The sequence below is a fragment of the Brachionichthys hirsutus genome, chromosome 18 (genome assembly GCF_040956055.1).
Source record: "Brachionichthys hirsutus isolate HB-005 chromosome 18, CSIRO-AGI_Bhir_v1, whole genome shotgun sequence".
Classification (NCBI taxonomy): domain Eukaryota; kingdom Metazoa; phylum Chordata; class Actinopteri; order Lophiiformes; family Brachionichthyidae; genus Brachionichthys; species Brachionichthys hirsutus.
In genome coordinates this window covers 7,104,748-7,118,193 of record NC_090914.1, presented here as the reverse complement: position 1 = coordinate 7,118,193, position 13,446 = coordinate 7,104,748, and the positions used below count along the sequence as shown (strand labels likewise).

The following is a 13,446-nucleotide window of genomic DNA, read 5'->3' as shown; positions in this document are numbered from 1 at the left end:
AAAAGAAAACAAAATCTTCCTTAACACCAGTGAAAAACAAAGGCAAGTGTCCCTGTTTAAACCACAGATACAAACAGACACAAAGAACAGTCTTGGCACTGGCAAGATGTCCATTAGACTGAGAAAAAGAGAAAAAAAAAAACTCAAGGAGACGTACAACAGATGACAGGAAAGTCTTTCATCTGACCAACAGGTTCTGTTGTTGTTCCCTCTGACAGAGACCAAGCAGAGGCCAATAATCGATCTTTAGACAGTGAGTCAGTCAGTTCCCATGGTTTCATGTCCAATCCACCGTGAACACGTTTTCAGGAAGGAATGAAGGAACCAGCATCGTGGCGTCCGTACTCCCAGGTTCCACATTTACAGTGAGCGGATCAGGGAGTGGGAGGAGGAAGGTGAGAAGAACGGACGAGTGAACTAACTGGAGAACACAGTGAAATGTGCAGAGAGCTGAAAGACACAAAGATGCTCTCGCTCGCCCTCAAAAAGAGAAAATAAAATATATAAGTGAGGCAGAAACAGAATAGTGAAGGAGAATGGGTAAACAGTGGGGAATGAAGCCCAACATGGGTCACAAAGGGGCAGTTGAACCGAGAACCAGCAGGTGGCAGAACCTAGAGTCCATCACGCATGGTCAACATGTCGTCAGCTCTTCGGTGGGACTCCAAGGCTTTTGTGGTGTAGATATCCTGAGGCAACTCAGATTTGCATCGCACCATGGGCCACTCTTTCCGCTGTTCATGCTGAAACTGAAGAGACACACGTGAAGTTCAGTTACGCAACATCATGCGTCCTCTCCCGTCAACATGTCACGCTTTCCCCGCTCTGATCACGCCACATCATTGAGATGAAGCACAACACCAGCACGGTCCAGGTACCGACATGAAAATCTAATTTATGGAGGCAAACGGGCTGAAATTAAACATGATGAATGAGTCAGTCATACCCAGATAGAGAATTAGGCACTGTGCACTAAATCCATCAAGTCCCAAATGGTTCACTTTATTTCAAATGAAAGGATTTTGTTGAGGATTTTTTTTTTGAGTGATATAGATAGAGACTCAGATTTAAAATCCTCAACTCAAGGCTTCAAATGTTAAAAACCAAATTAGAAAACATGCATGAGACAGACACTTCCAGTGTATAATCAATGGCCAGATCGGTTCCTGAATTTTATGCTGTTTGTCTGATTTATTGTTAGTTTGATTTAAAAAAACATAAAAAAGACCATTTACTACAACACATAAGTTCCATTCAATTATTCAAATATGCAACTATTATCAGAAATATGAACAGAGGCAGAGAGAAAGCCAGGTTTACCTGAGTAGCGCCCTCCTCAATTGTCTCTTTTAACCTCTGAACATCTTCTATCAAAGCGATATCCGTCTCCATTGCTACAGGACTATTGAGGTCAGAGGAATCAACATACACAGAGAACTATGTTGAAAACAAAGGGAAAAAAACACAAACGGATGGAGAAAAGACTTTCAATAGCATGCAAAGAAGAATGAATCAAATGATTTTCTGGGATTTGCAGCATTTATTCTGAAAAAGGAACCAAGTTGAATGACTAAAAAAAAAATCACCAGTCGCTGGGGAAAATAGAATGTTCACTTATCGTTTTAGGCTACACATTTCTTTTTTAGATTGAAGAAGCCAACCGATAGAACGCTCACGCCTGCCCTGTTATTTGTGGCTGTCGCTATCAGGCTGTTTATCTCAGCATAAAAAAACAGCCAGCAAGTTCAACTAAGCTCATCTTAGGCGGAAGCACTAATCGAGAGGTCTCCATCTTTCTCAGAAGTGTAATTCAAGTAATACAGTATGAACTATCAAGTTAGTGAACAAATGTCAATGGGATAAGATGGAAAGGGAATTACAACTCAATAAAACTGCATTACAAAACACAGAGGAAGTCTTTAAAACGTGTGTATATTAGTTCTACAAGCAGACAAACACACACACTAGCAGCCAATTACAAATCAGGCATGGTTAAACGATCGCACACTCACCTGAGGGTTTGACTTGGCGAGGTTCTCGATCTTAACCCAAGCCTCTTCGCGTTCTTTTGACTTGGCTTTTTCTCTGTCAAACAAAGCACCGATCAAAGTCATTAAATCGTTTCCTCTCGGCACTAAATGTTCAGCCCAACAGATGAATTAAGCGAGAGAAGAGTCTGTGCCGCCCTACTTGTTCTTCTCAGCCCTGAACTGCTGCGTGCAATCATCAAACAGCTTCTGATTCATCTCCATGAAGAGCTTCAGAGCATTGTAGATGAGACCATGGATGGTCCTGTGAGCATAAAGACAAGCAACAGTGGGTAAATCCGTGCAATCTCAAGCAACAGATACACAAAGGTCCCCTTTGGCCCAACAACAAACTTGCATTTCATTTAAAATTACTCACAAAATTATGACAAAGAAGCTTTGAACTGTTGGCTGTGACTATTATGATTCATGAAACGCAATAGATGTTTGTGTAACTTAGTAGTTGATGACATTTTGACACAGATCTGGGTACAGTTGCAAATTCTGGATCATTTTTTTCCCCACTTTATTTTAAGCCTCACATGGAAAGACAACAATTGATCGTCACCTTAAGGGGTAACGACAAAATAGAATGCATGCACTGCACACACACACCGAAAAACATGCAAACAAACAGAATTAGACAATTCTGGAATAATACACACTGCGATAATTTACCCTCCTGTTATCTTTGGGGTCAATTTGACCCCATTCAATGTTTATAATTAAAAAAAACACTAGTTCACTTTTTTCCAACTTCATATTTCATGACTTTTCCTAATTTGATGGCTACATAAAATTACCAGGATGATATTTTTCAGTGTGCTGAACACTGCATGCAGTGTGAAGAACAGAGCATTTTATGGACATTAGTCCAGCCCGTGAGGACACAGTATCTTACTTGTTCCAGTGAGTCTTAGAGTTGCGGTACAGAGCAGGGAACATAATGGGCAGGATTTTTGCTGCGTTGTCACTGATCAAGCTCATGATGTACTCATTGTTCCAGTAGTACAGCGCTCGCTCTGCCACCTACAGAAAGCATTAGAACTCTGTCAGGAATTTACTGACACCAACCACTGCTGCACCTGAGAAACTGGAGATAATACGCCGCTGTTTTTATTGCCCATCTGGTACCTGGAAGTGTGGGCTGGAAACACATTGAGCTAACTGTCTGAAGAGAGGCTCCTGCACTTTGACAAACTCAGAAGGCTCGATGACGTCCAGGATCTCCTCCAGCTCGTTGAGAAACATCACCTCCTTAGGACTGTGCGTCTTTGGCCAGTACTTTAGTAGAGCCATTACGACCTGCCAGGATAGTGAACAGAGATGTTTTGTTAATAATTGAGCAAAAAGAGCGCAAGTTTAAGCCAGTTAATTTATCAATTTGTCTTGACAAGCAAACTCAAAAGAGACAAAAGCATTTCCATGTTGCAGTGTAATGTAATAACATCAAAGTTAAGTCACTTTTTTTTTTTTTTTTTCTTACATACCGGTTCAGTTAGAGTGCTGTCCTTTTCTAGGAACTGCACCACACAGTAGGCCAGCTGCAAAACACAGGAATCCAACCAGTAAACGGTGAGAAACAAGAAAACACAGGAGATGAGACGCCTGAGGGACGGACTGCTCACGAGAAAGAGGGAAGTAATACCTGTGGATGGTAGACACTAAGTGATTTGACTTTGTGCAGAGGCAATAAAACCTTCAACAGGAAAATCTTGTGCTCTTCTTTTAGTGGTAAGGCAAATCCATTGATTATGCTGCAAAAGAAAGAAACAAGGTCAAAAATCAGCCAACTTAAAAAGCTGCCGGTCCGGATTCAAAAGTTAACAGTCCCACGATGAATTTAATGGGTTTTTATTGATTCCTTATTTGGGAAAAAAAAGATGCTCACTAATGCAGATAAGTTAGAGTGACGTGTAGAGCACGGTTGCACAGAATTTGCAGCTAATTGCAACTTCCTGTCAGGCCTGATTTACTGTAGAATTAAAAGCTTTTACATTTTGGACAGACATTACAGCATCGTTGAGCAAAGCTGCTAACTTCCGCTACGGGCCTCACCTTCCAAGTATTTCCAATAGTTCCGCTATACCATTATGGTGCTCTGTCTCATAGATAAACCTGAGGTCAAACACAGACTTGCATCAGTGGCAATGAAATAAAAAAAAACACACTTTTCAACACGTGCCACACACACACACAGTGAGCGTACAGTACTGACCTATAGAAAATGTTATTGATCTGTTTTCTGATGTACGCCCTCAACCCCAGAAACTTTCCGTAGATCCTGTGGAGGGTAGTTTTGAGGAAGTCTCTCTCTCGGGGATCCTCGCTGTCAAATAGGTCTAGGAGCTGCAATGCAAGAGGCCCGATGGAACCGTTTTACCGTCGCTGTTCAAATTATCGTTGTAATAATTACACAGCTCGCAAAATAGACACAAAAAAATCGTAAATACCTGCATAACAAATTTCTGATCGATGTATTTCTTTGCTATGTTGGGTTGAAAGTCTGGAGATTCTAAAAACCTAAGGAAAAATTCATAGACGAGCTACAAGAGAAATAACAGAAAGTTTCATCAGAAGCTGTGCCGTCCACGTCCGTCTCCCAAAATAGACATCGTTAGAAATTAAATCTTTGATTTTATCGTTTTATTCAGGAAATGCTTCATCGTTGCATTTACTGAATATATAGCTTGAATGAACGGTTGTAATCCTCTCACTTTTCTGCAGGTGATTAAATAATTTAAACATCAACCTGGAGGTGCGGCCATGCGGCTTCAAGTGTTGGCTCGTCTTCCTCCGGATCAAACTCTGCTCCGGTGGGGTTGGATGACGGAGGCAATGTCCTGAACATATTCACTGCAAACTGAAAGAGACGGCAAATGTTTATTTCAACAGACAGAATACTGTTCAAGTTCATTTTAATTCACCGTTTTAATCACCTAAAATTTGAAGTTCAAATAAGGATCGGGTTACTCAAGATTTGCAATTTTACTCTACTAATCATTTCACCTGTTGCGTGTTTTTAGAGGTGGGAGGAAACCGGAGAAAACACAAACTCGGCACAGACAGCGCTACCCGCTACACCACCGTGCTGCTGACTGGCTCCATTATTGGATTAAAACAAATCTCTCGGGAAATGCCCTCGTTAAGTATTCTAAAATAACGTTTTTTTTTTGGTGGACTTTGCCCCAGCGACTCGCCTCCAGGGCCCCACAATAATCCAAGCGTGATGTTTTTCTGGTCTCGGCATCAACCGACTGCGGGTCGTTCTTCCTCCCTGCCAGACGGATCATAGGAAACACTGGGAGTCGTTGTTTGTCATCGACGCTCAGGGAACAATTATGCTTAAAGTTCTATCTGAAGACTGTGACGAGTTGGAGAGCAGAACATCCCACGTGAATGTTCACGTCCGAGTTTGCTCATGAGCACTAAGCAGCACACAACCGAGCCCGAGTGGATGAGCATTTATTTGACACATTTATGGGCGGCACGGTGGAGGAGTGGGTTGCACTGTCGCCCCACAGCAAGAAGATTCTGTGTTTGACTCCTTTCTGAGCGGAGTGTAGATGTTCTCCACCGTGTCCGTGTGAGTTTTCAGCGGCCTGCAGCCGTGTTCAATTAGCCTTTCCGTAAAACAGTCTATTTGTGAACGGGCTGTAGAAAAGCCTCCGTTTCGCAACTGCTGACAAAGCGAACGGAGGAACCTGAAATCCTGGCGTCATCTTAGCCTACAATTATGAGCCCTCATTGTAGTGGAAACACAAAACAGCGCTTGGCTTTAGGTACATTTATTATGGATTACACATGGTTCCCAAGGATACTATCCTAAAAGAGGTGGTGTAAACGAGACTTAAACCCCTATTCAAGCTTTAAAAAAAAAAAAAAAGGAATGATCAAACATACTGGGTAATACACCAAAAACAGATATTCTGCCTCATGCCAATAAAGCCCCATCAAACCTGATCCCAAACTGTTCAGTCATAAGCCGTTCTCAGATCGCCTCAGGCTGAACTGACCATGTGCACCACCTCCGGGTAGATGGGCTCTGTGATGACATTCCTGTTGTGGGTGATGTACTCCACCATTTCGCTCAGCGCCGCCCGCTTCACCTCCTTCCATTTCAGATCACTCAAAGGGTCGGACAGGAAGTCGAAAAGGACGCAGCACTGCCGGAGCTTCTGGACGAAGAGCTTCTCCTGCTCTGCGGGAACAGCATCTGGGAAGACAAGGACGTAAAGTGAGGCGGGTGAAGGAAAGAGAAGAGAAAACCAAGGCATATCAGTAGGTTGCTATATCCTCATTGTTGTTGGTGGACTTCATGATTCCATTGAAGAACAAAGGTTTGTAAACAAAGCTTCTCTTAGAATGAACGCAACAAAAGGCAAAGAGGAAACATCCCTTCTGGCCACTCTTACATTCCTGCCTTCTTGTGTGGTGCTGTGACAGTGTGAGCAACAATTGCATGGCCTTCATACTTCTGTCTGACTTTGTCTTTGACAAAATCATCTAACAAGAGTGTTCACAGACTGCACACCGTCACTACAGCCGAGCGTTCCCTTTCCTCCGCAAATCAGTTCCCTATTTGTCTGCAGCAAGAAATAAAAACTTCCTCCGTTTAAAAAAAAAAAAATGTAATGATTGGACGTCTGTCAGGTGAGGACGCTCTAATTTGGCTGTTAGCGATTTACAATGCACCAGCGAATCACAAAGAAACGTGCCGTGCTGGTAACCTTTAATTGGTACCTGACGGATGACCATGTGATTAAGATGATCAATCTCAATACACACGGCAGCTTTACATCAAGATACTCCTGCACATCGGCAGCCAGAATGGCTTCTCATGGGCAGGAATACGATGCAATTATATTATATGCTCCATTATAAAAGGATACGCTGCTATAACTCAGACGCTTCAAGTAGAGCAGTGTTCAAAGTCCGTCCGTACCGGGGTGAAGAATGCAGAAATGTGGCTCAGGGTTCAAGTGAGGAAAAGGGATAAATAGCAGGTTGATTAATGCCAACAGAGCACTATAATTGTGTAGTTTTAATACACAATATATTAACATGCATTGCTGTGAGACAAATTATTTTGGTCTCTCCGTAATGACTTTTGGTCTTGCTTTAATCAGATCGAAATTAGCGAGCAAATAAATAAAAGGAGTGTAAAATTTTACATCATTTCAGTCACACCGGTGTCCAGCAAGACGGAAAACGCTGCGAAAGCAACACTGATCGATGCGTACGACGAGAAATAAGCCACTCAACATGTTTAGTACCCTGGAGTAACTTTACTAACTTCTGCAAATTACACACCGTCATCACAGTACGCGTCACTTCTTTGTGTGGTTAGATGACAGTGAAAGGTTTTGAAATTACATAGAAGAGTTCAGGTGTGTTAGATGCCGTGAGAGGCTACGTTCATCAACGGCCGAAAGCGCTGCGACGGTCACAGACGGAAAAAACGCAAAGCAATCCAGTCTCATCGATTAAAAACGCATGAGAGGGAGATTAACTGGAGCACCAGTAGTCGGGAGGGGGATTAGATTTTAGATCCTTTAAATGGTGTTTATTACCATTTCAACATTAAACCATCTCCTCATTAAGATTGTGCCGTAACATGTTCTACTGGTTGCATCGGGGCCTTGGAGGACAGGAATGCGCATCCATTCCTTGCACACACCCCCCCCCCCCCTGGCTGTGCCACACTCGTGTTCCTCTCATTGCATAATAAGTCTGTCTGTCCACTTGTGTTATTGTGTTTCTGCACACTCCTAAAATACCCCAGTGGGTCGTTGCGCGACAGATAAAGGCCCAGTGTTGTGATCCCAAAACAGATGCTAACCGCATTGTCTCTATTAATGTAACAGGAGACTAAAGAGGGCAATGAGCAGGGACACGCACACACGTGCAATTATTGTGTCTTGTGAAGAACAGAGAAATATTTATCGTAATAGCCCTTGTTGAAGATAATGAATAAATTGACTCACTGTAATCCGACAGAGGAAGTTATGCGATCAGTTTGTTTGTGTTCTCAAACTCAAAAAGATTAACACATTTCAATGGCATTTCGTGGAATTGTGGGCCTTTTTGAGGAACGGGAAATTATATTTTTAGGCTCACAACAATATTTGTGGCTGTGATATTTCTTAAAAATCCTACAACTGCAATGTCATGTCCAAATATAATCAGATTTACTGGCATTTGAATTTCCAAAGACAGATATAAATGATTATTTTCTACTAATAACTCTGAAGGGCCACCTAATCTTTCTTCTCCCCAAATGAAGATCAAAACATATCACTAACATGGTTTCTCTTTGAAACCACCTGATGGGAGACATGACAACTTTGTACCATGCAGATATAAAAAAAAAAAAGGACCATTATTGTTTCAGTTTACCATCTACAACACCCATTCAGATTGCAAAATGACAATTATCGCAAAGGTCAATGCCCAATTTCAGCTGCATCCTGACCAAAGATGGAGTGGCTAAAATATTTCTGGGTCTGGAGGGGTTGTTCAAAACGATGGAGACAACGACAGAGGAGTCAGTAAGGCATTCTGGTTTTTGTCTGTCCCTCCGTCATTCGTAGGGTTGTCGCCTCTGGGGCCCCAATAGCGTAATCAATAATTGCCCAAGGCTTCATATCAATGCTGTGCTGAATACACTGCTAACAGACATGACTGAGTACAGTACACGCATGCAGAAGCAGAGCTCTGTGCTGCAACTCTAAACCATGACTGGGTCACACTGGAGGGTTAAGATGGAGGGGGGGGGGGGGTGCTTGGCTGAATAATACACACTGTGACCAATCTGCACCCAGATGAACTGGAGTGTGACAGAAAGCTGGGCTCTGAAACAAAACTGCGATTACAAAGGGGGCACGTATAGAACACGGAAACACGCCATCACAGAGGAACACATGAAAGGCTAAAGCGAGGACCCTTCCCTTTGACTATGACCTCACTTCCTTTGACATCACTAGCCTGGCGGGGGGGATGGGCAGAGAGAGAGAGAGCAGCTAGCTAGTTGAACCAGATTTTCTCATGCAGCGCCCGTGTCTCACAGCAATGCCCGCAAACAAGTAGCAACAGATCAATTAACTATTCAAGCGCAAAAAGGGGGCTTCAATAATTGTCTCTGTCTTATCTGATACGTCTGAATGCGGACTAGCCAGGCACAGCTCTCTCTCTCTCTCTCTCTCTCTCCTTAATGGCAATATAGCAACAATTACTTGTCCTTACTTACCTCTGATGTACGAAAGAGGCACCGGCTGAAAAGGGCCATTGGAATTCGGTGCGTCCACAACCATCGTGTCTTCAGATCTATCGCATGTCAACATCTAAAGCTCAACCAGGAAGGCTATCCACTGAGGGCGACGAGCCAGCCTCTATTTTAGCTCAAAATGCTGATCAGAAAATGAAGCTCTCTACCGCTGGAGGGAACTGGCTGGCTGGTGACGTAGACAGGGAAGGAGCGACGTGATTGGTTAAATCAATGCGCTCTGGAGCGATGAACGCGACTGCTAGCGGAATGGAGGAAGGTGATTGGTTTTAAACGGAGACACGAGGGCGGGACATGGAGAGGATTATTTTATTATTATTATTATCATTATTTGACTCCTCCTTCCTACACAGTGGTTTCTGCAAGGCAGGCCTTGCTACAGATCTTGGATCAGATTCCCTTTTTTTTTTTTTTTTTACAATTCAAAATAATTTTCATCTTAATCTGATTTAGAATAAACATCTGGAAATTACCTAGAACAGTGTAGACCCTCCAGGAATTAGTCATTGCTCGCCCCATTTTTTCTTATTGGTTCTTGAGGGTGGGAAGGTGGGAGAGGGTCATAGCAAACCTCAAATCTTTGCATTCAGTGAAGAACAGAAAGAGATGAGAAGAAACAACATGAGGACCTGAGGAGAAACCTGTTGGGGAAGTAAACTCCAGAGGTACTCGGAAAGAAAAATACAAAGAAATTAAGAAAACTGCAGTGGAAATTTATTCATGCATGGTGTCATCCTGATTATGAAAAAACAGTATTGCAGAATATGAAATTAATAATATTAAGATCCATTCCAGTTTTATCCCAGAAAGACATAAAAGATGAAAAAGAAAAAAATGGAGCTCCAACCTTTGGTAACTTTACATGGTTTATAATAAGTTTTATGAATTATACATTCTTTTTGTAGCAGAAGTATAATTTCCTGTATTATGTTATTCCGAGTGCAATTCACAAAATTAGATGGAAACAGGAAATGAATGCAAGAAGAAAAAAGCATGCGCAGTGCATGAGAGTGATGTAGAAACATTTGGCTGCCGTTTGAAATTTTGTATAGTGACTTAATCATCAACGTATTCAGTTTAACATAATATTTCACACTACACATTTTATAGATTATCTATATTTAGACTAATAATTCAAGGGAATTATTATTTAAACAATTTGTACAACAAAAAAGGCAAACTCCTCAGTGACAAGTGCATAATCTGCATTTCATCATTGAGTAGGAGCCTTCTCTCCTGTCATGTGATTTATCTGAAGACACACAAAGCAAGACCGCATCTACACCACAAGACCAATCAGGGGTTTCACAATAATGTGACTCCTCAGAACTTCGACTTTCACATTCATTTTGCTAACTTAGTAAAAAGATATCGAGTTGCTTTCTACAAATGATCAACACGGGTTTCAAACAATCAGATAAATATTCTACCGATGACAAGTGTGTGATTTACAGTATATCATGCCCTCGGAGAGGAGAGAAAAGGATGGCCAAGTGAACCTCTAAGCAGTTCCCACTGTGAGAGAATGCCACGCGGGCAAAGCCTCTCACAGATGTGACCTTACATTCCACAACCAGGACAACGGGTGACGGTTCTTCAAGCTGCCACTAACTTCCTCGTAGTTGGACAGGCTGAAAAAGACTCTGTGCAACTTGAGAAATCACAGAGGCCAGAATTCAAAGCCAAAATGAAAGTCAGGATATACTGACAGATATAATGAAACATTTTATATTCTTGTTTTGTATCGGGATTTGTTGATACAAATAAAAATCCAGAACTCTTTCAAATTGTAATACTGTATGTAGTTTTAAAAAATGCCATTGCAGGAAAACAACTGGATTTGCATCTTCAGCCAAAAGATGGCAGCCCAGAAAGGATCGTTTCGGTAGTGGCTGTAACAGGAGCCCATTACTAAATGTTTCACTACAACTCCCTACAACCTACTCTCCATTCGTCTTCATCAAACATGCATCATTGCCCTACTGGCAACATCGTGTTCCACAAGAGATTCCATCAACTATGCTGTCACAAAAGACAAAAGAGTGAGAACATGTCACAGATTTAATCTATAACCAAGCCATTTGCAACAATTCATTGGACCCATGTTTCATCTCTTGCAGAGACAGAACAAAACTGACCCCGGGGCACTGAATAACCATTTTAAGATGTCTGTGCGTAGCTGCAAACTAAAAATCTATTTATAAATATCATCTGACTTCCCTCGTGTTCTTTATGTGCCCTTAGTTGTTTCTCCGAGCATTTCCCCGAGATATTTCATGATCTGCTCTAGTAGATCTGTCTGTAGTTATATTATGAGCAACTAAAGTAGCAGCAGTTAATTAAGATATGCACAAACATGCGCTGAGCCAACATTGACTTAAGAGACAACAAATAACACTTAAGGGAGATATGAAGCACAATGGAATATTTAATTGCAGTTAAAAAGCTTTTTAAAACTCCTCTCCTTTTAAAACTGTACTTTATTAATATTATAGCCATGGGTGAATTTGATTTTCACTTTTTAAACAAGTCGGTGCAGGCACAGCAAAATCTTAGGGAAGCTGTGGCATACACAGCTAGAGGTGAAGGATATGCAAATTATATGTAGATTGCATTCTGCCTTTAAGTTGCATCCAATTTGGCTCTTTTTTGGGAGTTAAAACTGTACTTTATAAAATGTCAGAGAATTGTAATGCGCAGTACAATTTCAATATATCAAAAAATTATGCCATCGAATTTCTAATTTTTCAGTCCATTGACTCAAAAATGTACAATTAACAATATCAAAAATAGTAGATGTTATTTTAAATGTTAAGCGTGTGAATCTAGAAGAGTTGCATTCATAGCAAAAATAACTCTAATGGAGATACTTTTTTATCGAGGGAGGCATACCTGCCAGTGCACGTAGCTTCTGCAGCTCTCTGTTAGCACTGAGGGGGAAAGAGGAAGTGCTGAACCTCTTCTCTCGCTTCACAGCTGAGTGTGACCCAGTCTGTTTCACCCTCATCACCTGAGATGCTGGAGGCACTTTCTTGTTGGCTCCCTGCAGAAACAAGAGTCACAAAGGAAGGGCTCTCATTACAGGTTCAAGGTAGGGCAAGGTATCTCCTACCCTGAAGTTAATGGTTGAGGAAGGACTTAGGAGAGAAGAGGACAGGAGAGGAGAGGAGAGGTTGTCGTAGGGGTTAAATTCCCTTCCGAATCAGATCGGGTTATTCTCAATGAAGCAACCTGATCACGGTATTGCATCTGGTGACAGACTTTGGGATGGACATCAGTGCACGGAATAATTGAACATAGATGGAGCTGATAAAGCTATCAATGAGAACAAACAGTATGTCTAGCAGTCAATCAACCGGGCCCCTTCCAATCTACGACTAAATATCAATGTGATTTAAAGGGATTTAAAATGATCACAGAGAATGCCTCAGGGCAATGAAAGGAATTATGCAAGGACTGGAGATCAAACGCAAGTAAATTGAAGAAAAGTCATAAGATCATGCTTTGATGTCACATGAGCTAACCCTCCCTCCATGCATTGAGGACAAATATTAAGCTGGAAGCAAATAAATCATTAGTTTGAGGGGGACTTGTAAAAATATTTGATAAATAACAAGTGTCTGAAAGCAATATTAAAATTTTGAGGAGTGTAAAATAGTGTGTGTATAGTATAGAGTAAAATAGCCTACTTACATCTTCTGCAGGCCCATTTTTACCTCCAGTTTTTTTAGATCTTCCAGATTTGGAGGATTCCTGAAAATGAATAAATGAAATATAAAAATAAAAAATAAAAAAACGCCCTAAATATCCATCTGTCTTGCAGCGGGTAAACATTTATTTCAAAAGGGAAAACTCTCCTCTTTACCTTGTCTTTATGGTTTTTGTTTGGCATGCTGAGGAGGGAGTCCCCTGTGTCAGCAGGTCGGCTGTTCTCACAGCAGAAGCCACGTTAACGCGCCTGTTTCCACTGATGCGGCTTTTCCCACTGAACCCAACACTACATGTCCGAGCGCCCAGCCACGTGTCTTTCTATTTCCGAGGTGGCTGCATGCGTATTGATTAAAATAGAATGTCAATTAGGTTCTCAACGTCCAACTTACTGCTGCCGTGGTTGCACTTGTATCCGCTGTTTCC

General features: G+C 41.7%; 1 protein-coding gene across 3 annotated transcripts; it reads right to left on the bottom strand.

The window, feature by feature from the left end:
- Positions 1-517: 517 nt before the first annotated feature.
- Positions 518-13,204, bottom strand: ppp2r5ca (protein phosphatase 2, regulatory subunit B', gamma a). 3 transcript variants are annotated; one of them, XM_068752418.1, is made up of 16 exons: positions 13,178-13,204; positions 13,002-13,065; positions 12,205-12,351; positions 6,044-6,243; positions 4,780-4,890; positions 4,481-4,573; positions 4,246-4,376; positions 4,086-4,145; positions 3,676-3,784; positions 3,518-3,571; positions 3,162-3,332; positions 2,929-3,056; positions 2,191-2,292; positions 2,013-2,085; positions 1,321-1,437; positions 518-749 (listed from the first exon to the last, which is right to left on the bottom strand). In XM_068752418.1, the coding sequence occupies exons 1-16, from the start codon at positions 13,202-13,204 to the stop codon at positions 615-617; spliced, it is 1,722 nt and encodes a 573-aa protein (XP_068608519.1). In that variant the 3' UTR covers positions 518-614. The 3 variants fall into 3 exon arrangements, with proteins under 3 accessions (XP_068608519.1, XP_068608520.1, XP_068608521.1); XM_068752419.1 differs by having other exon boundaries at positions 12,205-12,355; positions 13,006-13,065; XM_068752420.1 differs by lacking the exons at positions 12,205-12,351; positions 13,002-13,065; positions 13,178-13,204 and adding an exon at positions 9,277-9,370.
- Between the last annotated feature and the right edge of the window lie 242 nt (positions 13,205-13,446).

Bases quoted from the DNA above. Each gene is read 5' to 3' on its own strand.
- ppp2r5ca (XM_068752418.1), bottom strand. From the start codon at position 13,204: ATGCCAAACAAAAACCATAAAGACAAG. The intron at 4,891-6,043 runs GTCAGTTCAGCC...CGTCTCTTTCAG, and splicing joins ACCCGGAGGTGGTGCACATG to TTTGCAGTGAATATGTTCAG. The intron at 4,574-4,779 runs GTTGATGTTTAA...TTTCTCTTGTAG, and splicing joins CCGCATGGCCGCACCTCCAG to CTCGTCTATGAATTTTTCCT.